Source organism: Hevea brasiliensis, chromosome 1 (assembly GCF_030052815.1).
Source record: "Hevea brasiliensis isolate MT/VB/25A 57/8 chromosome 1, ASM3005281v1, whole genome shotgun sequence".
Classification (NCBI taxonomy): Eukaryota; Viridiplantae; Streptophyta; class Magnoliopsida; order Malpighiales; family Euphorbiaceae; genus Hevea; species Hevea brasiliensis.
The window spans coordinates 122,128,231-122,154,167 of NC_079493.1; the positions used below are offsets into that span (position 1 = coordinate 122,128,231).

The following is a 25,937-nucleotide window of genomic DNA, read 5'->3' on the forward strand; positions in this document are numbered from 1 at the left end:
TCCTATAGGAGCTCAGCTCCCTCATCCAATATAGTCATACATACAGTTAATAATTTTACAGGTCCAACATAACTTTTATAATACATACTCAAAATAAAAATAAGTACTTATAGCACATGCGCAGTCTATAATTTAACTCAATTGTACAAAATACATTAAATACTATCATTGGACCTGTGGAGAAGAAGAGCAGGTTAGCCATAACAAATAATACTCCTATAGCCTGGAAAAATAGATGAACAGGAGTGAGCGTTCGACTCAGAGAGTAAAATACCAATTTTAATTATAATCTCTATAACTATCTAAAACTAATACACCATGTGGAGTGAAATGCAATATCGTCATAATTTTCATATCATAACAGCAAAAAGGTAAATTTGGAGCACTCACACCTTAACACTGTCAAGCAATACATATATGGGAGCTGATCCCCTTTACAGTTCTCTTAATTCAACCTCTGCCAGCGAGTGTCTCTGAAGCCGGACTTTTCGCTTAATAAACTAAATGCGGGGTCCCAGCAAGTGTCTCTCAAGCCGTGTCTACCCCGAATGACCTGGTCCTAACGAGTATCTCTCAAGCCGTGTCTACTCGTCTTGTCCATATACAATACCATATTACACGCATGCCAACGCACGCACACTGTTCCAAATTACCACAAACAACATCCATAACACTTCATCAATTTAAAAATGCAATATAAATCATGCCTAGTATTTAACTACATAGATATATATTTATAAGTGATGCATGGACATACTTAAACATATAATAATATCGAAATTATAATTAAAATTAATATTTTAATCACAGACTTAACCGATGTCACTGTGGCGGTTGGGCGAAGGAGGAAGGCTGGGCCGATCGTGCCTAAAATCTGGTAGAGTCTTCCCTATACCTAAGACCTACCCAACCTGTAAAAAGGCTTAAAACGCACTTCTATATCCACAAACCACACACTCACAACTTAATCACATCACATAGCCCCTCCTAGGCCAATCCAAACAATCAACAATTATAATATGAAAAATTACAGTTTAGTCCTTATAATTAATCATTTTACAAAAACTACCCAAATGAGCTTTAAAAATTATAAAACTTTTCTCCGCAGTCCTTAGTAATATTACTAAGCTAATGCAAAAGGATTTTTAATTTTCTAAACTACCACGAATATTCTATGGATTTTTAATCCAATTCAAGCACTAGATAGTTAAGAAAAAGTAAGGTTCGGGTTTACCTATGCCGATTCTGACCCTGGATTCGCATTCAGGACGTCTGGCAACGGTGGGATAGCCAAAATCTCGACCCAATTCTGAGACTTTTTCGATAGCCTGTCTGCTTGGCCTGAAATTTACAGATCCGGGCAACCGTTGAATTTCCGCGAATTGAAGGTATCTACACGAAGCTAATAACATGGAGGTTAATACATAATTTTTATAGAATTTTCTAAGCTCATTTAGTGCTCAAAAAAATACTACGAAGTTTCGCGGGACCCACCGAAAAACGATGTCAGAAAATTTTGAAATTGGTATTCCCAAGAAACTCTCGACGAGTGGAGCACTCCGGTACTCTCGGTTTTCTCGTGGGGTTCACGGTTTGCGAGAAATTTAGCTTAAAAGTTGAAATAGGCTAAAACTTCCCGGACAAGAATTGGGCAAACCGCTCAATGAATTTTGGTGTTCTTGGTGTCTATGAAAAGTTCTCGAGGTGTAGATGGATTTTGGTACAAGACCCGTTTCGATTGATGGCCGGATCGGCCGGAATTGACCTGAGAATACGAAACGACGCGCCCGTGCAGGGGGGACTTTGCCCAACTTTTCTGACCTCCTGAAGATTCGGCCTGTGGCGGGGAGGTGGCTTGGAGATGCGCCGGCGTGTGGGGGAGGCTGGGGCGGTGGCTGGCCGGCGAGGGGTGGAGGGAGGAGAGAGAAAAAGGGAAGAGAAGTGGGGGGTGTTGGGGCGCGCGGGGAAGAAAAAAAAGAAGGGAAAGAGGGTCGGTCCGATTCGATCGGTCCTACTCAGTTCGGTTTGATTCGGTCGGTCCGATTCAGGATACAAAATTTTAAATTTTTTACTTTGCTTTAGGATTGAAAACGAGGCCCCAAAATTACGAAAAAAATTTCAAAAAACTCAGAAAAATTCGTAAAATCCAAATATATTTTTAGTTTTATCACGTGATCTTTAAATTAATTTTTAAAAATCATTAAAGTTTTATATTTTTAGAAAATCGAACCCAATTTCTAAAATCTGAAAAATTTCAAATAATTTTTTAAAATTTAAATAAAACAAAATATAAATAATTATCTATAACATAATAAATTTAAAAATTATGAATGTTATAATAAATTTAATTTAATTTAATTTAATAATTAAAAATATATTATTCATATGATAAATTCATCTTTGAACTATCCATGAAATTATTGATTCAATAAAATAATAAACTAGAAAAACAAGGATAAGCCGCATAATGAGTGGAAATCCTAAATTGCTTTTCCTATATGCTTTTGGCTATAAGATAAGATATTATTATTATTATTATTATTATTATTATTATTATTATTATTATTATTATTATTATCTAGAGAAGAGGTAATTGGGAAGCTTTTGGCTGGCTGGGAAGCAAACGTGCATAGTGCTATCTCAGGGAATCCTGGAACTTCCCCCATTGAAGATAACATTCTTTATTTCATTTTCTTTAGCCACAAGAGATAAAAAGGGAGGCTCTATGTTATCTCTTTGGAGTTGGAGATAATAATCTGCAAAGATTGACTTTACTGCCACCTTGTCTATTTTCAACCCATCATCTGCCACGTTGCTGACTCAACCCTCCCCTATTCGTTATGTCTTTTTCTCGAGTTTCTACAATTCTTTAATATTTGGTGCTTGTGGAATGTATAAAGGTTAATTGTTTCATGATTAGATCAAAGGGTAAATCATTATTACCAATTTTCAACCATGGAAATATCTCTACCACTAGTGCTAACTCCCAGGTCTTGTCTTTGCATAGCCAACCATAGGCTTGGTTTCGGGTCAATTTGAACTAGAAATCAAATCAAAATTGTTTTATATCAAATTCATAATTGAGTTGGATTAACGATTTTGATTCATGAATTGACTCAAAATTATAATGGATCAATTTCGGTCCTTTCTCATTAAATCTGAATTGAAACTAGCTCAATTTGGAAAAATTTTTCTTTTTATCTGAAAAATTTACATTAGATCCCTTTTAATTTTTTAGGCTATGTTTGGAAACTTTAATAAAGAGAAAAGAAAATAAAATAGAGAAAATAAGAAAAAAAATAAAAAAAATATAAAAGTTATTTTTTTCTTTTTATTTGGATATCAAGATAAAAAATAAGAAAAGAAAATAACTTTTTAAATAGTAAAATATTTATTTTATCTTTTTTATTTGAAATTAAAATAAATAATTATAGTGATAAAAAAATAATTTTATTTATTTTTTACTTACTTTCTGTCCAAAATGGAGAGATTATGAATAGTAACTCTCATTTGTTATTTTTCACCCTTATCTTTTATTTTTCTCAATTTTCCCTCATTCCTAAGCAAAAGAAGAGAGAAACCATTTTATTTTTCTTCATAATTTTTTTTTCTCTCTTATTTTCTTTCAATCCAAATATAACCTTATTTTAGAATTAAAATTGAACCGATATTATATCAAATTAAAATTATTTTATACTGAAACTATTATAAATTAAAATCATTATGAACCAAAGTCATTCGAAACAAAACCGATTAAAATTGTGAAGCTAAATGAATTGACAATTTCAATTCATAATCGAATCAAAATTATTCTATGGCCAAAACTAAGTAAACAAACTAGGTGGTGCTAATGGCAAACAACAATGTGTTCAAACATTTTTTTTTTAAATATAGTTCTAACATGTTTAACATAAGGTTAATAATGGATATCTATAGTAATAAAATATTGGCTAAGCTTTATCATGATTATAATTAAGAATTAGGCCTCGCCATCGCAAAACTCCTCCAATCAATCACCGCCCATTGCCTAATTAATTATTTATTGATTAATTAATATATTTTTTAAAATACAATGCTAAATACTATAATAAAAAATAAATAATAATGCTTATTAATTTTATTCGTAATTAAAAAAATTATTATTTTAATTATTATGTATTAAATAAAAATAAATCACAAAAAGCACGTTCTTTTGAGTAATCCAAAGATTATATTAAAAAACAAAGAGATTAAGTAAAAGGTTAGGATGGAGCTTTTGTTGATGGGACGCCCAATCAATAGTTGATTAAGCATTTGAAGCAACTGACCTTTGAAAGACATAATAATTAGCGGCCATTCCTCATGATTAGGAAAAGGATTAATGTCATTAAATTTTATTATTATAATAAGTTAATTTCTTATTAAAAGATCTTTAAATTTTAATTTCCTCCATCACTTTAATCATTTCATTGGATTTTTTAAATATATTTTATGGGATATGTTTAATATAAATTTAAATTTATTCAAAAATAAATTTAATATTTAAATTAAAATATATATAAAACTAATTTAATGACAAATATAAAATATAAAAATTTAATCTTGATAAATTTATTTTTATATGAACTTATATTCCCCATAGCCACGTTCATTCAATATTTTTTTAATAACATTTCAAATAGATAAGTAGATATTTAAGTATATTATTATTACTTTCATTCATCTGTTTTAAAAAAATATTTTAAATACTTTTTAGCTTTACATGATTATTTTAATATTTTATTTAAATATAAAGAAGTTTACATGATAATTAAGAAAAATAGTTAAATTATTTAAATTATAATAAAATATTTTATAAATTAATTAAATTATTTTTTTATTTCACTTAATTAAAAAAAAATAGAAGTGATAAGATAAATTATAAGAAATTATTATATATATTAAGAGTATTAAAAAATAGTATTTTCTCAAAAATAAAAAATTAATTTTTTTTTTAATTTTAGAAATATGAGATCATTATATTTACATAAAGAATATATGTGTTCAGAGTGTAATTAATAATTTTTAATAAAAAATTACATATAAAAAATTATTAATTAATATATTTTAAATTTCTGTAAATATTAAATAATTTTAAATAAAATAACTTTAAGAACGATAGATAAGAGTGGAGGGATGAAAATGATCAAAAGCGAAAGAATCCCAATAATGCTCTTGGTATTCGTGTGCGGTGATCCTTTAGCAAGGCTCCACACAGAGTAAATGTGGGCCATGTTTAATTCCACGTGGAACACTATGGTTGGTAAGTACATCCACTAGACTATTGGGTGGTCCAAAACGATATTTTCATAAAATTCCCAATATGCCCCTTCCATGAACAGGCATAGAAGGCAATTTGGTCATGAAATGATGTATGTTTTAACCAGCGGGCTAATTTTGCAGGAATTGGGTAAACAGGGGTGTTTGTGTCCGCTAATTTATGTCCCCAAACGAGAGATCCATTTCCATAAATACGCAAACACAGGGTAGGGAAGGGAAGCATTATCCAAGTTAGGTGGTCGACTGCACCTCCTTTTAAAGTGACCTCAATCTCCTTATGCAACATGAATGCATGAATTATATAACACTATATATATGAAAAATTTATAATTTGATCATTCAATTTTATCTTATATCTAAAATTTAAAAAATTAATTATTTAATCAATAAATAATGTATTATATTAATTTTAGTCATTAAATTTTAAAAAATTAAATATTTATATTTCATTTATTTTATAGAAAATATTTTTTAAAAAAATATTTTTATATTTTCTAACATTTGAGATACTCAGAAAAATTAATCATTGAAAAATATTTTTTGATAAAAAGAAAAATATGTCATTTAAAAAACTGATTTTCTTTTTTTAAAAGAGATACTATTTTTTATTTTTTAAATTTTGATAATTTTATTAAAATATGAAAATATTTATACATATATGAAATAAATATATATTATTAATTTAAAATTATAACTAAACAATGAAAAATTTTTTACAAAAAATATTTATTTATTTGAAAAATATTTTATGTATATAAATTATTTTTCGTGAAACAAGCGAAACCTTAGTCTCTTTAATTTTAATATATAAAATAATTTAATTCTCGTAATTTTAATATTTATGACAATTTCATCCGTAGACAAAAGAATTAAATTATTTTGTATATTAAAGTTACAAAGATTAAAGTGTAATATAATGTAAATTTTAGAGATTAAATAATTCATTTCTCAAAATTCAGGAATTAAAATATAATATAGTGCAAAACTTATGGATTAAATAATTAATTTCTCAAAATTAATAAATTAAAGTGTAATATAAATAAAACTCAGAGACTAAAATATAAATTTTCTTATATTTAATATAAATTTAAATTTTAATAATTTTATTCTTTTTTATATTCATGATCAAAATATTTTAAATTAATTTCAAATTTTTTTAATGATTTGGCAAATATTAATATTTTAGAGAGTCAAATATTGATTGACAATTAATAAAAATTTTCATTATTATTACTCATACTAACTCTATTAAATAATTTTATTTATGTTTAGAAAAATTTAAATATACATATAAACACATCCATAAAAATACTCATTCTAATAAAAGGATTACACTAATTATGTATGAACACAAATATCTTTACTTTTTTTTTAATATTATTTATAAAAAATATAATAATAAATGTAAATATGTAACAATAATAATTAAATAAAAAAATAAATTTATAAAATAATAGATTCTTACTATAATCATAAATTCTTTCACGAAGAAAATTCTTAGAATTTTAAGATCCAATATCCTATTATTTATTTTTTATATGGGATCGCACATCTATATATTTAACAACTTCTAGCGACCACATGAAATAATCTATATAAAGACTATCCTCAATAAAAAAAATATCCACAATCTATTGTATATTTATAAAGAGGAATGTGAGATTTGTTAAGATTCTTGTATCTTAAATAAAGCATAAACCAACAAAGAAAGAAAGAGGAAGAAATTGCTCATTGCCGACAGCAAAAATCAAATGATTTTGTTAATACATAGAAAGAGAATTTATTACCACACACTCGTCAAACTCCGTATGGTTTTGTAAGGGATTTCAATTCTAGTCATTTGCTATGAAATTTAAAGACACCTTCGTACTCTGTAATTAAAGGTTGAAGCTCAGTTGTTTCCACGTTTTGAAGTCGTTTATATCTCCACCCTCCAACTTTTTTTTTTTTTCCAGCTCAGAGGTTCTTTTGTCATGCAACACGTAAGCAAGATATTTTCACAAATTCAAACCATATTTATTTATTTATTTATTTTTTCTCTTTTTTATCCAACTGAAATTAATACTTCCTTCCGCTTAGACTCTGTTGGTCAACACTATGCTATTATTAATTATTTTATTAATTATTTTATCATAATTAATGATTAATAATTAATTATTTATATTAAATTTAAATTAATTATTAAATATAAAAATATTTATAAAAAGATTCCTATTAAAATGAAGCTACTTCAATATTTAACCAAAAAATTGCTGTTATTGAACATATTTACATAGATAATTAGTTTTTATTACCCATTATTAATAAATTTAATTTATATATATGAATATCTTGATTTTTATTAACTTTTAGTTCTTTCAAATAACTTATTTTTAATTTGAGAAAAATTATATTTGGATAATTTTTATATTTTTCAAAAATAAAAATAAAAATAAAAAAGAAAGAAGAAAACGTCATCCTTCGTGGAAGGATAGAAAAGTAAATTCAATTATTTCCCAATGAACGATCCCCCGCTATCCTCTAATCCCTTCCTAAATTCCCCCGAAAAAACTAAAATTCCAAAATTACCACTGCCCTCACCATCTCTCTCTTCCCCAAATAAATCCCCAACTCCTCAATCTCCTCTTCGTCCATGCAACTCTCCTTCTCTCTCTCTCTCTCTCTCTCTATTGTTCTTTCTCTCTCTGAAAAACAGCTCTCTTTATAAACTGCTATATTTATCCGTTTCTTCGTTTCTCTTTATTAACCTTGCTCCGGTTAACTCGCCGGTAATTCGGCAGAGTCATTCACCATGACTCGACGGTGCTCGCATTGCAGCAACAACGGCCACAACTCCCGTACCTGTCCCACGCGCTCATCTGGCGCGTCATCTACGTCGGCCTCTTCTGCCGCCGGAGTCAGGCTCTTCGGTGTGAGGCTCACCGATGGCTCCATTATCAAGAAGAGTGCCAGTATGGGTAACTTGTCGGCGCACTACCATTCGTCATCATCAGCCGCTGCTTCACCCAATCCCGACTCTCCCTTATCGGATCATGTCCGCGATTCAGGCAACGTTCCGGACGGGTATTTGTCTGATGATCCGGCCCATGCTAGCTGCTCCGCCAATCGACGCGGAGAGAGAAAGAAAGGTAAGCTCTTTTTTTTTCCCTCCATTTTTTCCGCGGCAAAAGAATAAAGATATGGTCTTGTTTGCTTGGTTTACCCGATGCGTTTATGACTGGTAGGGTATTTTTCTTTGCTTATATGATTTTTTTTCTTGATTATCAATTATTTTTTAAAAAACTTACACTTAATTTTTTAAAGAGATCGTGTAGTTATAAATCATACTCGGATTTAGTTTGCTTTTTTTTTTTTTTTGGGATAAGGTGCACGTCGATGATGATTAATTGTGTTGGTCGATGATGATCAGTTGCATTTCATCCGTATTTTTAATTTTTAAAATTTTAAATTTTAAATTTCCTAATAATTTTTCAGTATATATCTATCATCCGAGCTTGGTTGTGAGAGTTTGTTTATTTCATGCTGGTTAACTCTTTAAAGGACTCTAAAATCTAAAAATTATTGGATCATTTTTATGCCCGAAATTATCTCAATTTTGGATTTTCATTTATCTGTAAATGACATCAAATTGTATGGTTAGTTTCTGGGTAAATTCTAGAGAGATTATCTTAAAGCGCCACATTGCTAAAGATGGTAATAAGAAATTTTAATCCCATTTAAACAAACCCCCTTTGCCTTTATACGTTTTCGTGCTTGGAGATGGTGAATTCTGCTTAATTCATATGCAGTACATATAATAAAAGAAAAAGTACCTCATTTACATTTCATGCTCTCACAAAAGAAAGTGCACAGACGTTTTTGCCAATTTGTTGTGAAAGTGTCACTATCTAGAGTTTGCTAAATAAATTTCTTCCTTAGGCCTTCTGGTGAAAGTTTCCTGTTATTTTTTCTTCCTTTTCTTTCTTGGATTTATAGGGGAACTGTTGTTTCTATTTTTTTATAAGTTCAATTTGGAGTTCCAGGTGACCAACGTTTTCTATGACCAATTGACGTGATTCTTACTTTGGGGCATGAGGTTTATCAGTGCTCTTTAATGATTAAGTTCAGGGAATTCAGCCTGTACTATTTGATTCAGGAGAATCAGGTGCATCAAACTTTAAAAGTTAGTATGTTTTTTCATAGTTGAAGGGATTAAGGGAATGTGTTCCTGCTTTGAATCATCTGAATTGGTATTTTTGCTGATTATAATTTACTTAAACAAAATAGAATATTGCCTCTTTATATTTCTATAGAAGATATCAGCCTTTAATTGTAATATAAAATTTCTTTGAAGCTGAAGGCATTTAGATTATCGGGATTGCCTTAAAATACATGAACGTGTATTTATTTTACTGTTGGATCCATTGGCTGACATGCACTCCAACCTTACTATTCTGCTAACTAGGAGCAACTATTTTATTGGACTTAAGCTCTGCATTTTAAAAGGCGATTTCTGCCAAAACGTTAATTTCCCCTTATTTGGCGCTCGATGATATGCATTTCATCAAGTAAGCTCCTAGGTCCCAAGTTTCTGACTGTGGGGTTTGGAGTATTGGAGTGATTAGATTAATGTTTAACTGGCATTTTGAAGTTCATGTCCTTTTTTGTGCAACTTTTGCTTTTAATAAATCTTGGAACTGCATTTCAAACAAATGATACATAGTTCAGTCACTCATCATTGTTTCTTCACTCTGTGTCTGTGTGTGTGTGTTTTTCAATACAGGAGTTGTCATTGGCGTGTTCTACTTCATAAATAGCCTCCTTTTAGTAAGTGGGAAATCATATAATTTGCTGCATTTCAAAATCGAAGTAAATCACATAATTTGCTTTTTTTTTTCAAAATCTAATGTTGAAATGATGGTGATTATTGTTCTTATTTGGTCAACTATCTAATAGTTGTCAAGTGGCTGTGCAGCCAAAGTTTTTACATTGGTCCTATATTGAATCTTTTCACTTTTGTATTTGGATTTTAGGTGTCCCCTGGACAGAAGAGGAGCATCGTCTATTCTTAGTTGGTCTTCAGAAACTGGGGAAAGGAGATTGGCGTGGAATAGCTCGAAATTTTGTGGTGTCTAGAACCCCTACCCAGGTAGCAAGCCATGCTCAGAAGTATTTTATCCGCCAGAGCAATGCCACACGAAGAAAGAGGCGCTCCAGCCTTTTTGACATGGTTCCAGACATGGTTTGTTGTCCTTTCTTTATGTTTATTTTACATGTTTATATATGTATGTACTGACTCGTGGTAAGACCAATGGCAGTCGGCTTCAATCTGGCAGTTGCTTTTTGGGCTTGCCACATTACAGAATTTCATATATATAAAAGCAATCCATTTTAACACCAAAAATCAAAGTTGTGCTACTCCTTCCTTAGTAAGTAGTGAGATGCACTTTATGAGGTTATATAATGCAGGATATTTGCTACTCCAAATTTCCTTTCATCTTATTATTTTTAATGTTCAGATAAGTGTGTAATCTGGTGGAGAATTGGTGGTCAGCCCATGCTTGTGTAACCTGTTATAACTAGATAACGAGATAAGTTTATTCAGCTGTGTTATCATTCATCCTTCGGAACTGATGAAATTATTTGTATACTTTATCGTGTATTTCTCAGGCAACTGAACCCCAGACAGTTCCAGAAGAACATGAGTTGCCATCTTTTCAGTCAGGAGAAATGGATAATGCAGATGCGCTGCCTTCACTGAACCTCTCCCTGAGGCCAGAATATGTACCCATGGACACAGCATCTGAAGAACAAGTGAAAGAACATGATGAAACAGTGATAGATTCCAGTGAATCCAAACAAACTGTTCCAAAATCAAGTGAATTCAGTCCAATTGTCCCTCAGTTAAGTGAATTCCCACAATTTGTTCCTGGATTCTATCCAGCTTATGTGCCAATCCCTTATCCCTTTTGGCCTGCAAATACTGCCCCTCTTCAAGAAGTAAAGGGCGTGGAGACATCAAATCATGAGGTCCTAAAGCCAGTTCCAATCTTTCCCAAGGAGCCTGTTAATGTAGATGAACTGGTTGGCATGTCTCACCTCAGTATAGGAGAGACCGAGAGAGGCCAAAGAGAGCCTTCGCCACTCTCCCTGAAATTAATAGGTGAGCCATCGAGGCAGTCAGCATTTCAAGCCAATGCTTCGGCAGTGGGTTAGAGTCAAGCCAGGGCAAGGGCAGTCCTATACAAGCAGTTTGACATGGAGAAAAGAAGCTGTATTTTAGCTTTTGATTAGTTTAGCGCCTCCCTTCCCCCTGTAGAATCTTTGTTTTACCATTTGATAGTGCCAAGCTTTTTCTATTTCTTATAACGTAGGGTGACATTGATTTGGTTTGAAATATTTATTCTTTCTAACTGTAATCAGCTAGAAATATAAATAAATGAAGGGGGCGTGGCGCCAAATTGCAAATTCTTGTAAGTGCTGTATGCAGTTTAGCTTTAACTTCAAACTTGTTAGTACCTTTGTGGCAATATTCTACTTGACGAATTCTGATGCATTCTGCTAGTATATGTTTTTTTGGAACCATCTTCTACGCTATTAGCACATCTGGCTTTCTTTTATAATTATCTTCTTTCAGAGTAGGCCAATTTTTTTTTAAAGAAAATCGTCTTCAACCCTTTTTCATAAAAAAAAAAAAGAAGAAAATTGATTGTCATAAGAATTGAAAATATCGGTAGATTCGGTTCTCCCTCTTTTCTCGTGACAATTTCTGTTATTTGCTTTCAATGAAGACATCTTCTTTTATTTTTAAAAAAAATATATTCATAGAGAAATATTAATTTTTTTTAGAGTGTCAATAAATAAATTTTAATCCATTTATTTATCTTAGATTATCCACTTTATAATTCATCAACCATTACACTTCCATTGAATTAAAAAAAAATGTTACAAAATATTTGCAATGTCATGAGTTAATTTAAAGAATTTTTGAATTTAGGATTTGTTTTAATTGCTTAAAAATCCATGATACGATTGGAAATTTCAGTTAAAATTTTAGTATGTTGATCGAAGATAAATATTGATACTAATTTATAAGAAAAATTAGAATTTATTACTTATGTGATTTGACATATTTTTTAGGTAGCGTCTTGAGACTAAATTTATGATAAAAATATATCTAAACTTTAGTAAAGAGAGGTTAAGTTTTGTAACACTATTTAAAAAATGCGTATAATTGCATAGTAGTTTTTTTTTTTTTTAATTTAAATTTCTCTTAATTTATAAATGATAAAGAGTTAAGTGCAATGGGATTATGGTCATGGGCGGGTAAGCAAGCAAAATATACCCAAACAAAAATGCCCAAAACAAAGACATTATTGGTTGGGCGGGAGTTTGTGCTCCCTCGCTCGCACTCACTATTTTAACTCTCAGTCAGTTTGTTCTTCTACTGCAACATCCAAACCTTCTGCTTGGTTCTCAAGAATCTGAGTGAAAACGAAAGAAAGTGGAACAAAATGATAGATCATACCAACTTCACGTTGAGAGACCTAACGAAAAAAGGTACCTCGACCTTTAATTTGATGAAACACCGTAAAAAAATTGAGCCTATCTCACGCTTGTTAGAGGTTGTGGTTTCGTAGGCTCCATATTTGTGAATTTTGCTTTCCGTTTTTCTGTTTTTCCAATTGAGATTAATAGTAATTTGATTCTATTTTATTAGCTTCTGTTGAATATGTTTCAATGTATGTTAATACTGGTTTCTATATTTTGCCTGTTATGTGCTCGATGGTATTTCTATATACTCGAATGAGAAACAAATCCTGCAGTACGGAATTCTCAATTAGAGTCTAATGTTGATGGTGAGTTCGTTGCATCGGATTGCTCTTTTTTTTGGAAATGTTTCAACGAAAAAGTTGTTGAAGCCTTCTTCTGTAGAGGATGAAAGAAAATGAGTTGTTTGTTCTTGGGAATTAATGCTGTTATTGTACTTTTATGTTTTAATGAAATAGTAATTAGTTAAGAGCAGAAGGGAGTTGGTGCAAGACTCCAGAAGCAATGTCTGTTTGGATTTGACAAGTTCTCTTTCACAGTTAAAATTGGTTCTTGTTAACCTTCTATGCTGGTGGTTCTTCATGTAATGTTTAAATTCGTAAATCCTAAATCAGCTGCAGTCTTTTACATAATCTTTTTAGTGTCTGCACTTAGTCCATAGATTCTGCTCACTTATTTTGTAATGTCATTTTCAGCAAGGAAGGAAATATATGAACTCTCCATCTGTTTCACAGTGAAGGAAAAGGGGAAAGCAAGAGTTATGATTGTACAAGTACCAGCTCTCGCCCTTTAATAATAGAAATTCAATTATCTTTTAAAGTCTGATAGGTCTGGAGACATTGTCAATTAATGATAAGGTTTTTTTGCATCAAATTTTATCATGCAATTATTACTTTCTTGTTTGTAATTCCAAAAACCTCACTCAGCGGTCAATGATTTGCAATGCAATATTCTTGCAAAAGTTTTATGAGATGGTGCTGCTAGTAACATGACTTTTTTTTTTTTTTTTTTAAAGTTCGCATGGAAATGTGAAATTTCTTTTCATGAATTTGGAAATGAATTTTTTTTTTCTTTTATTGAATTGCAATCTTGTTATCTTCCTTTTGCATTAGCAATGCTTGGTTACATTGTTTTGCTTTCGCATAACCAAAAGTGTTTCTCTATGTTTACACATCATAATGGAGTATGATTTTCATTAATATGATTTTTTTTTTTTTTTTTTTTTTTTGCACTTTTGAAGAATGTGATGCCATTGTACCTAGAAAAAAGTAGTGCATGAAGACTAAGGTTTATGTAGAATGAAGGAAAAACATAGTTGGGAAATACATGAATAGAATACCCAGATAAACAATACACATTAAGGTATTTATAATTCTTTTTGAGTTCATCAATATTTTATCTCTTTAACAGTTTCATGTTTACACATGGGTGTCTCCAACCTGTGAAATACAGGTCTTGGACTTAAGTTTTAAGCTTTGCAGATTAGGCTTGATAGCAAAAGAAATTGTTTATGGCTATTGATCCGTAAGTTATGTCCTGAGCCTCCACAGCAAAATAATTTGTTTGTTAAAAAAGGATGACCTAGCACAAGCTTGCGCGAGCCCTTCATTGGGTCGAGCTCGAGTTTTGAGCCCAACCTGCCTTGCTCTGGACCTTGATTTTTACCATATCCTAGCCTGAGTCCAGCCACACTCACCCTATTGCACAATCTACCTTTGTCTCAACATAATCCAATATATTTTATTAACTATATTCTGCTTCTGCTTATCCATGCCCACAAGTGTGCATCTAGATGGTTCAGAGATTGTCTTTTTTTATTATAATTTTTGTCCATGCATGCTAATTTTGAATGTAGCAAGCAAAATGAATTTTTTTTTTTCCGGTTAGCATTAAAATCATGATCACCTCATACACTTGCCAACATTATATTTCCCTGCCTCAAAAGTTTATGGGTGCGGTTATTAGAAGTTTGTGCTCATATGAGAATGAACTTAACAACTGTTAGATTTATATTTGCATCTAGATTCATGCATTCATTATATACATTTTAATTAATTCTGCATACATTTCGATACAAATATTTAATCTAACGGCTCATATGAGGTCAAGTTTATATTAGATGCATCCAAAGTTTATTACTTTTCCTTGATGTTCTGTAATCACTAATTTGGTGATTCTATGGTCATTTGTTTATTGCTTTTTCAGGATTAATATGAGGATCACTGTCTTATTCAGTTTTTTTGGATAAATTTTGGCAGAGTGAGCAAAAGCTGCAATATAATGGGGCTGCTGCATTCAATAATGTATACCATGCAATAGGATTCTTATGAAGATGAGCAGAATTGATGCTGCAAAGAGAATATCTATGGAAAGGTTAGTGAGAAAGCAACCTCAAAGATAAAATGCCCCACAAGTTTTTGATTATTCGCATAAAATTTTTTCAAGAAGGTCCGAGAAGCTGCTAATTCTGTGATATGGCAACCCTACTCTCACTTTAGAGACAATGGCATTTCAAATCCATGGCCATGTTGTATGCCCTTTCTTATCACTTTCTGCACTAGTATTACACAAGTTTTTTAAGTTCATTAAGAATTACAAGTGATTAAATTTATCAAAATTAGTAAACATAATTAAAATTTATGTAAATCGGTAAAATAACAATTAGGAACTCAGTAACTTTTTGGGAGATGATTTCATATCTTAATGGCTAATTGAAATGGAGAAGGTATCAGTAATGCTTTAGAAGTTCCTAGGTTTTACTCCTTTAGCTTGAAATTAATTTTGTAAATGTTATAATTTGGTTGGACCAGTGATCTGCTCTGGTTCTGATAACAATGGTTTCTGGTGTTTCTCTTCATGCCAGATATACATTGACTTCCAACTGATTTGTGGGCAAGATTTTCCTTTATGAGAACAAGAGAACCTATTCTTATCATAATTTCCATCAAATAATTTGTAATAATGACCATTCAGAAATCAGAATTAGAATCAGCTTTTCTAATGACATGACTGCCTGAAATATTATTGTCTCTGTGTGATTCTAGATGCAGCATTTTTTGAAGAATATTGTCAGTGTATGTTTATTGCCATTTTGCTTTGTGTTGGAAGACACAAGATACTTGTATCGATATGATAATTTAATTAATTATATGCCGTACCTAGAAAGAATTGCTATTGAGATTATGAAAACTACTGAATGAATCAGCTTTAAACTGCTTGCCTGAGATATTATGGCTTTAAATGATACTGCAACTCAATTCTGTTTCACTAAGCCTTAATCTCAAACTTTCTGTGCTGAGGTGCTACTCTCTTCTGGTGTAATATCCTGCACTGTATTGTTGAATGAAATTAACCACTGATTGAGTTTTAAACTGCTTATCTTAATTGTAATATTATAGGTTTTTGTTTTTATTGTGATAATGCTGCTCAACTAAATCTTAATTTCAAACTTATTGGTGCCTAGTACTATCACTTTCTCTATTCCAGATGGTTAAGGGGCCAGAGTTTTCCTGTAGCACTGAGTTAAAGCTCACAAGTAGAAACCTTGTTATTTCACTCATTTGACTGGGAAAAGTAACACCAAACTAACAAGTCATAACCGATTTGCTGGTGTAATTTTCTTTCATGATTTGATAAAAAAAAAGGCTTTCATTCAGAAGCAAAATTAATATTACTATTTGGGAATGATAATTGTCCAGGGTGGGATTCTTATCAACATAGGAGACAGTGATAGGAAAAGAGAATCATGACCTTTGCCAGAAAACAAAACAAAAACATATTCTGATCCCACTCACACCCACCCATACACTCACCCTTTTTTTTTAACTCTTTTACTAAAGGAGCAGATGTGACCACACATTTGGAAAAGAAAAATGTGTTGTGGCACTGTAAAACATCCCTTCTCTCCTTTCACTTTGCTGTGGGCAGAGGAATAAAGGGAGAGTCTCTTCTTAGACACTTCTTCCTCTTTTAACCATCTTGCTGAATTTGCAGGTAGAAAATAGAGTTAAGACATGACTACTGCCTGCAAGGTGAGTTCTGATGTCAATCATCATTGGGAATTTGTGTATTCTTGTTTTTTTTTTTTTTATGTCCAAATTTTTTCCTCTTTTGGCCACTTATGATTCTTCTCTTGCTTGTTGTGTTATGTTCTTGTTAATATTCTCCACCCACTATTATATCTTACTTTCACAGTTCACAGGATCTTTGTCACATAAATAGATGTGCTAATTGGTTCCTTAATTTTCGTTCTTGAAATTAAACCCTTCTAACAAGATTCCATTTAGTTTAATATATATGCATCTACTTGTTTGTTTGTTTGTTTTAAAAAAAAACAATTTTTTTTTTAAAAGGGGACTAAATTAGTATGGTTTGTTATAATTTAAATACACCTTTTTCCTTTATTTTCTATTTATAGCCAAATAAATTGTTGATTTGATGTGATTCACAATTCTTGCTGCATTCATTTTTTTTTTAAATTTATTTTGTAGAAAATGCTCTTAGCAATCATGTTTATTTTTTTACAATTAATTTCGACTGAAACTTAAAATTGAGATCTAATAGCTTTAAAAATGACTTCAGTCTCTTGTATCATTAAATTAAAACTCATTGGTAAAGCAATCATGTTTATAATTTTCATCTATGATTAGTACTTTAAAGTGTACCTACTATATATTTTAGTTGATCTTATTGATTCTTTTAGTGTTCATTTGGAATAAATCATTTATAAGGAAAAAATTCAAAAGAATTCTTATACAATCATGCATGAATTTTATTTCTTTTAGAATGAAAATTTTTTCAAGTTTAAAGAAATGAATTCTTTCATTCTAAATATGAGAATTAGTGAAAAAAAAATCAATTAAATTAAATATCTTCTCAGCAATAGCCAATAAGAATCCTTACTATACTACTATCTTAATATTTACGTGAATATTGTTTATTTTTTTTTATTAAAGATGGAAGTACAAGATACATTAAACTAATATCATAATACGTAGTAGTGTCATAACTTTATTAATTACTATTGAAAATTAAAGTATATTTACAAATGAAGTTTAGAAATAAATTAAATCATTAGAGAATAGGACGTAGCAAAAAACACTAGAACGGGGTTTCCTTGTTTTGGATTTTAACTTAGCACCTGACTCCTTAAATTTGGGAAAGGTAGCAGAAGTAAAGAACTTGGAAGGGATGATTTGTGCGTGTAATGTAGCGTGAAAAATCTTTTTTTATCTGAAGTTCTAGACGTGAAATGATGTCGTTCTCACAGCATGGTATTAGTCTGTCATCATGGTAGTATTGAAAGACGGCATAAGGGACCCATTCTTGATGCTTTCTTTGTTCGAAATTCTGCGGTGGGGAATGAGGCTGTTATTATAAATGGTCACAGCCAGTTCTGCCATTATTTCAATGTCGAAATCAACGTGGAATTAATTCTTTAATTCCATAATATTTAAATTATTTATAAAATTATAAGGTTTTAAATTCAAATTCTCATCTTAAAAAAAAAAATAAAAAAATTCCCAACCCTCTCTGTCCATGGAAGAAGGGAAATCCATAACCTCATCAATCAAGGCGCAAATTTCTCAATTACAAGGCTGGAGGATTCTGACAAATCTAACCTCCTTGCTCGGATTCTGAAAGGTAAATATGCAAGCTAAACATGGTGTTGACTTTTCTTGGGAGAGTGGCAAGTGTTAGAGCAAGGAGTTAGATGGTACTGTAATGATAGAAATTTAATTTTGTGCAAAATTGATAAATGAATAATACTTAATAGTTTGATATTAATAATGAATTTTTTTTTTACATAATAACAATAAAAATAAAAATTTTGAGAAAACTAGTAATCACATGTAAGTAAATTATTTTAGCATATCCCACATAGGCTAGGACCTATATTAAACAAGATATCAGAAGTTTACTAGAAAGTGTATATATATATATATATATATATAGAAACTCTAAAGCTTGTCCGTACGTGGTCTTTTCAAAGAATCAATCTGCCTCAACTTTTCCTTCTGTTTTTATTTTAATAGTATGAAGACTTTGGGAGTATGGATCGATTTAGAAAAGATGATACGATAAAAATAAATAGAAAATTGATACGATTCATAACAATTGTAATCTATTTAGAACAAAATATTCATCCGTCATTAACTATAAAATTATAAGCAATTTATAATTTAGGCCTTAAAATATGACAAAAATATAATTTAGCCTCATTATTTATTTATAGAAAAAAAAAAAGTTAACTCTCTTAGCTGTGTTTTTGTTAACAAATTAGTTTTATGTTAAAATGTACTAACATTTTAGTCATTAAATTTTACTTTTTGTAATAATTTAGTTCTTATAGTTTTAATATCTGTAACAATTTAATAATTTAAATTTGGGTTGATTGCTTCTATTATGATTGACTAATAGAAAATTTTAATAGAATAATTATTTTATTAATAGAAACATAATTCAAGGATTAACTTATTCTCATAAAACATAGAAGGACTAAATTATAGTTTTCATTATAACGAGACTAAATTATAAAATATCCTAAAATTATTGAATCAGTTGTGTCACGACCTAATCTATGGGCCAGACCGGCACTAGAACCTGGACCAGCCTAAAGCTCCTGAGGCCCGTAGTAAGCCTAACTACTCCTTAACCCAACTCTAAGGCCCATTTGAGGCTCAATTTCAAGAATTCAACCGGACAGAGTTCGGCCATAAAATGGACCTTTCAACGGGGCTAGAACCTGGGCCAGCTTAAAGCCCCCGAGGCCCGTAGTAAGTCTAATTACTCCTTAATCCAACTCTAAGGCCCATTTGGGGCCCAATTTCAAGAATTCAATCGGACAGAGTCCGGCCATAGAATGGACCTTTCAACGGGGAGTTTCTGACTTACCCGACCTGTAAACACAATATATAATCAATTGGGGAGCTCAGCTTACCCTCCACGTACTCAAATGTCATAAAATAAATGGGAGCTCAGCTCCCTCATCCAGTCCATCAACATGCATAAAATAATAAGTTTACTGGTCCAAAATAACAATTTATGTTACAGACCCAAATCAAATAATTATTTCTAATACATGCGGAAATTCTAGAGTTAACAGGTTTATATAAACATTAATAAACGACCTGCAAGGGAGAAAAGCAGGTTAACCTAAAAAATATCCTCCTGTGGCCTGGAAAAATATTGAACAGGAGTGAGCGTTCGATTCAGAGAGTAAAATATCAATTTTAACAATAATCTCTATAACTATCTAAAACTAATACACCCTGTAGAGTGAAATGCAATATCAACAATATTTTCACATCATAACAGCAAAAAGGTAATTTGAAGCACTCACACACCCAGTAATATCAATCATAATATATGGGAGCTGATCCCTTACACAGCTCTCTTAAATCCAACCTATGCCAGCGAAGAACTCAAGCTGGACTTTCGCTTAATAAACCAAATCGGGGTCCCAGTGAAGAACTCAAGCCGTGACTACCCCCGAAGGACCGGGTCCCAGCGAAGATCTCAAGCCGTGTCTACCTGTCCTGTCCATAGCCAACACCACATCACACGTACGCCAACGCACGCACACTGCTCCAAATTACCACAACAACATACATGGCACTTTAACAGTTGTGAATGCAACATAAAACGTGCCTAGAGTTTAACTACATAGATATATACATATAAGTGATGCATGGGCATATTTGAACATATAATAATAGTGAAATTACAATTAAAATTAACATTTTACTCACAGACTTGACAGCAGTCACTGTGGCGGCTGGGCGGAGGAAGAAGGCTGTCTCGGCTTACCTAACAATTTTATTACAATCATTTAATAAATATGACTCAATACAAACTAAGAAAAAGACCAAAGACATCTTAAGTCATGCCGAAAATCCGACAGAGTCTCTCCTATACCTAGAACCTACCCAACCTGCAAAAGGGCTCAAAACGCACTTCTATATTTACAAATCATACACTCACAACTCAATCACATCACATAGCCCCTCCTGGGCCCATCCATACAGTCCTCAATCACAATATGTAAATTTACAGTTTAGTCCTTATAATTGATTATTTTTGCAAAAACTGCCCAAATAAGCTCTAAAAATTCTAAAACTTTGCCCCGAGGTCCTTAGCAATATTACTAGGCTATTGCAAAAAGAATCATAATTTTCTGAGCTATCACAAATATTTTATGAATTTTTAATCCCATTTAAGTACTAGAAAATTATGAAAAAGCAAGGTTCGGGTTTACCTATGTCTATTCTGACTCCGGGGACGCACTCGAGATATCTGACAATGGTGGGGTAGCTAAAATCTCAATCCAATTCGGAGACTTTTTCTGTAGCCGGTCTGTATGGCCGAAAATTCACAGACCCGGACAACTGTCGAGTTTCCGCGAATTGAAGATACCTACACGAAGCCCACAACACGGGGTTAGTAGATAAATTTTACGGAATTTTCTAAGCTCGTTTAATGCTCGAAAAAACACTACGAAGTTCCGTGGGACCCACTGAAAAACGGTGTCGGAAAATTTTGAAATTTATATTTCCGCGAAGCTCTCGACGAGTGGAGCGCTCTGGTATTCTCAGTTTTCTCGTGGAGTTTATTGTTTGCGAGAAATCTAGCCCAAAAGTCAAAATGGGCTAAAACTTCCCGGACAAAAATTGGACAAACCGCTCGATGAATTTTGGTGTTCTTGGTGTCTATGGAAAGCTCTCGAGGTGTAGATGGTGTTTGACACAAGACCCGGCCCAAATGGTGGCCGGATAGACCGGATTTTGGCCGGGAAGACGAAGCGGCGCGCTGCGCGTTGTGTCGCTTCGCTCGACGTTTCCCGGTGTTCTAAGCGGCGGCCGGAGAGCTGGGGTGGAGCGCCGGCCAAGTGGAGAGGCTGGCGAGGTGGAGAGGCTCGAGGTGTAGATGGTGTTTGACACAAGACCCGGCCCAAATGGTGGCCGGATAGACCGGATTTTGGCCGGGAAGACGAAGCGGCGCGCTGCGCGTCGTGTCGCTTCGCTCGACGTTTCCCGGTGTTCTAAGCGGCGGCCGGAGAGCTGGGGTGGCGCGCCGGCGAGGTGGAGAGGCTGGGGAGGCGGCTGGCTGGCGAGGGGAGGTGAAAGGAGAGAGAAAATGGGAGAGAGAGAAAGGAAGGAGAACGCGCGCGGGAAGAGGAGAAGAAGAAAAAAGGAGTCGGCTTGATTTGGCCGGTCCGATCCGATCAGGTTCGATTTGGCTGGTTTGATTCAGGATACAAAATTTTAAATTTTTACTCTGTCTTAGGACCGAAAACGAGGCCCAAAAATTTCGAAAAAAATTCTAGAAAACTCAGAAAAATTCGTAAATTCCAAATATATTTTTAGTTTTGCCACGTGGTTTTTAAATTAAATTTTAAAAATCATCAAAGTTTTTATTTTCGGAAAAATCGAACTCAATTTCTAAAATCCAAAAAATTTCAAATAATTTTCTAAAATTCAAATAAAATAAAATATCAATAATTACCCAAAAATAATAAATTTAAAAAAAATTAGGGGTGTTACAAGCTGATAAATTCAGCTTTGCATAGAAATGCTTTTAGTAATCAAAATTTATTTAGGGCGTATTTGAAATGTCTAGATATGAAAGAATTTAATTCAATTTTATTTGTTAATTTTCCATGTTTGAAAAGTTTAAAATTAATATAATTTAATTCTTTTAATTAAAAAAAATACTGAAAAAATTAGTTCATACCATAAATAGCACTTTTGCAAGAATTTAATTTATTTAATGAAATTTTTTATTAAAAACTTAAAACACTCATATTTAAGTTATCTTTGTTTCTTTATAAATAAGGGCAAATTTAATATATATATATATATATATTTCATTTATCAATTATTTCAAATAATAAAATTTAAATAAATTATCGTACTTTAAAATTTATTGTGAACACATAAATTTTATTTTAAAAAAATTATTTGAATTGATCAGATTCTTGAATAAAAATCATTTCAAATGAGGTGTAATGTCCTGAAAGTAACATCATCTCCTGATTAGTTAACAGTGATGGATGTAATTTCAATTCTTTGGAATTGGATTTGTTTACGCTATCTAGCTTACAACTCTCTAGGGATAAATTCTTTGCCTGATGGCAAAAATGGTTAAATAGATTTTCAAGGTTAGGCTTGGGAAGGGTTCTTCTGGCGCCTTATTTAAAGAGAGAACATTTAGGACACGTGTATGAAGCTTAAAGGTAAAGAGGAGAATATATGTACGGACATAAGTGAAAAATATATATATATATCGTAGCAACTGGGTTGCAATATATTGTGATTGTTCTCAAGCGCTTGTCATGGTATCACATGCATATTAGGTGAGGTGTGGGGAGATCTTTTTTTATTAGTACTTATAACTTTAGAGTATTCTCATATTAATTTATGCGCATCGTAATTTTAAGGATATATTTGTGGTTTTTTTTTTTTTTGTTAGATTATATTGTTAACATTAGCATGATACATTTATGACCTCTTTGAAAAATTTCAAAGTTTTATGGAAAGCATAGAATTCTTATTTATGGATAAAACCAAGGAAAATCAATGATTTGTGAGTAATATATATAAAACCTTTTCAAGGTAATTGGTCGTGACAATTGACCTCATTGTTATTTGTAAGTATTTGACAGAATCATCCAGGTTTAGGGCGTAAAATACCATTAGACAAAAACTGTTGCACCAAAGAATCACTACACTAGGAATCTGCATGTAAATTTAGCCCTATAGTTGATATATATATATATATATATATATATATATATATATATATATAAAATAAAAAAATATGATATTTTTAATTCTGATAGAATCAGAATTCTATCTTTTCTATCTTTTCAATACCCAAATTAATATTACTTGGACACTAAAATCACTATTTTCTCCCTCTCACTACACCTGTCCGCGTGTATTGTGAAACCCCACTTTCTCTTCCCAGTTCTCGCTCTTTCCAGGTAGAAAGTTGGCAGAGTACAGTCTCTTTTCTCTTCTATTTAATGCCCTCGACATATTCCATTATTACTCAAGCCTTACAAGTGTTCTCTTTCTCATCTCTTCTCTCTCTCTCTCTCTCTCTCTCTCTCTCTCTCTCTCTCTTTGCTTGCTTTGTCCAATATCCTTTTTCTCAAATAATGGAAAGAAATAACCAGTTGCATCGGCAAGTTGTTCTCTCGAGGCAGTCTCTGTTTGATCAGGTTTTCACTTAGCATAACTAATAGCCAATGCATTCCTTGAGCTATATTTATATCTATTTATTGCATATCCAATATGGTAGAAGGAGTTGTCTTGTTATATTTTTTAAATAAGTTGCAAAATCCCACTTCATGATTTCAAATTTCCTCGAGAAAACTTATTTTAAATGATAACAAGTTCTCTATTGGAATTTGGAAAGAAACTAATGATTCAATCTGTTTATATATTTAAGAGTCTTGATGTGGACCACATCATGTAGCGGACCTAAGCTGGCCCTAGAGGACATGACATTTCTCCACTTTTAAGCAGCAATAAAAGGAGAGAGAACGAAGAATATATATATATATATATAGAGAGAGAGAGAACGAAGAATATATATATATATATATAACCTTTACATTTATGCTTGTTTAATTTTTTTACTCGAATCTTTTCCCTCTTGGATTTTTTTATTTATTTTCTTGTGATGGAATTTTAAAATGGGGTGACCATTTTTCAGGGATTTCTTGATGAACAATTTCTCCAGCTTGAGGAACTCCAAGATGATGCTAATCCAAATTTTGTGGAGGAAGTTGTCACATTGTACTATCGGGATTCAGCTAGACTAATCCTTAACATAGAGCAAGCATTGTCAGTTGAAAACTTCCCATTCTTAATTTCCACAACTTTTGTTTTCTTCGCTTTTCTATTGTCTAGTCCTGTAAGTATAAGGCAATTATGGAGTTTCAAGGTGGCATCTTTCTTGTGTCTTTGCAGGGAGAGGAATCCTCTTGATTTTAACAAGTTAGATAGCCTTATGCATCAATTCAAGGGAAGTAGCTCAAGGTAATTAATGGGGAGATGCAACGCTAAAATAATTATTAAGAACTAATTATATAGATTAATTTAAAGGCATCATCAGGTACATTCTGTGTTGGCTTTAACCCAACAATCTTTTTATCTCTGTTCTTTACTATTGGATGCAGCATTGGAGCCAAAAAGGTGAAAGCTGAGTGCACTCTCTTTAGGGAATATTGCAGGGCAGGAAATGGAGAAGGGTAATAACCTTTTTTTTTTTTTTCCACTTTAATTTCTTAAACTCTCCTCCATTTAACTGCCAAGGATTGTTTTGGGCCCATTCCCCAAATTTCCTATATGCACCCACCCATTAGATGCCACAAAAACTATGGAAATGTTTTCATGTTTTTTAATTTTCTTGTAAACAAACAGATGCATTAGAACATTCCAACAACTCAAGAAAGAGTATGCAACATTGAAAAAGAAGCTTGAGGCCTATTTTCAGGTGCTTCAGTTTCCCTAGCTATTTTCAATTAATGAATGGAACTTTTGTATAATTTTGCAATTTAAACATAAAATTCTATATATTCTATGGATGTTAATCTTTGTATCCTAATTAATTCAGCTAGCAAGGCAAGTTGGGCCAGCTGAGACTGCATGTCGCCCCAAGTAAGAAATCAGTGGCAGAAGGAAGACATGGCTGGAATCTATCTGAAAATGATTTTGTAATTGGACGCCCAATAATCTACCCTAATATAGAATGGGTTTTTATATTGGGTTTATTAGGCTATAGTTTCCGCTTATTTCGCAGCTTTTATAGATATAATAATAAGTGGTTTTCAAAATCCGTTGATAAACAAAACTATGCTCGACTTCGTTATTGGCCATTTTCTTTTTGTTCACAATGCTAGTGTCCAAGCAACTGTGACAATATAGAAACGCCCTAACTTTATAACAAGATGAAAGAACCCAAAAACTTGTTGAAGTTGTTGGGCCTTGGACAGTTACAAGATAGATACAAGTGAATCCATTACCAAACTATCAAAAATTCAACAATTTAAAACTATAAATGCTAAATCATCTTTCTTGACAAATGACAAATTAAGGGTG

General features: G+C 32.0%; 2 protein-coding genes across 4 annotated transcripts; both read left to right on the top strand.

Annotated features, from left to right (window-relative positions):
• The first annotated feature begins 7,917 nt into the window (after positions 1-7,917).
• On the top strand, positions 7,918-11,745 carry LOC110666757 (transcription factor MYBS3). Its single transcript, XM_021827348.2, has 3 exons — positions 7,918-8,426; positions 10,311-10,519; positions 10,948-11,745. Exons 1-3 carry the CDS (start codon positions 8,090-8,092, stop codon positions 11,491-11,493), a joined length of 1,092 nt encoding a protein of 363 aa, XP_021683040.2. The 5' UTR covers positions 7,918-8,089; the 3' UTR covers positions 11,494-11,745.
• An 812-nt stretch (positions 11,746-12,557) lies between these two features.
• Positions 12,558-25,732, top strand: LOC110666756 (histidine-containing phosphotransfer protein 4). Of its 3 annotated transcripts, XM_021827347.2 has the most exons (9): positions 12,558-12,837; positions 13,524-13,600; positions 15,087-15,201; positions 16,822-16,859; positions 24,550-24,680; positions 24,807-24,875; positions 25,016-25,087; positions 25,260-25,332; positions 25,453-25,732. In XM_021827347.2, the coding sequence occupies exons 4-9, from the start codon at positions 16,842-16,844 to the stop codon at positions 25,498-25,500; spliced, it is 411 nt and encodes a 136-aa protein (XP_021683039.1). In that variant the 5' UTR covers positions 12,558-12,837; positions 13,524-13,600; positions 15,087-15,201; positions 16,822-16,841; the 3' UTR covers positions 25,501-25,732. The 3 variants fall into 3 exon arrangements, with proteins under 3 accessions (XP_021683039.1, XP_021683038.1, XP_021683037.2); XM_021827346.2 differs by lacking the exons at positions 12,558-12,837; positions 13,524-13,600; positions 15,087-15,201 and having other exon boundaries at positions 16,224-16,859; XM_021827345.2 differs by lacking the exons at positions 12,558-12,837; positions 13,524-13,600; positions 15,087-15,201; positions 16,822-16,859 and adding an exon at positions 23,787-24,052.
• The last annotated feature ends 205 nt before the right edge of the window (positions 25,733-25,937 follow it).

Coding starts and splice junctions, on each gene's coding strand:
- LOC110666757 (XM_021827348.2), top strand. CDS start 8,090: ATGACTCGACGGTGCTCGCATTGCAGCAACAACGGCCACAACTCCCGT. Junction 8,427..10,310: donor ACGCGGAGAGAGAAAGAAAG/GTAAGCTCTTTT, acceptor TTTGGATTTTAG/GTGTCCCCTGGACAGAAGAG. Junction 10,520..10,947: donor TTGACATGGTTCCAGACATG/GTTTGTTGTCCT, acceptor TGTATTTCTCAG/GCAACTGAACCCCAGACAGT.
- LOC110666756 (XM_021827345.2), top strand. CDS start 23,855: ATGCCCTCGACATATTCCATTATTACTCAAGCCTTACAAGTGTTCTCT. Junction 24,681..24,806: donor CTTAACATAGAGCAAGCATT/GTCAGTTGAAAA, acceptor GTGTCTTTGCAG/GGAGAGGAATCCTCTTGATT. Junction 25,333..25,452: donor AGCTTGAGGCCTATTTTCAG/GTGCTTCAGTTT, acceptor TAATTAATTCAG/CTAGCAAGGCAAGTTGGGCC.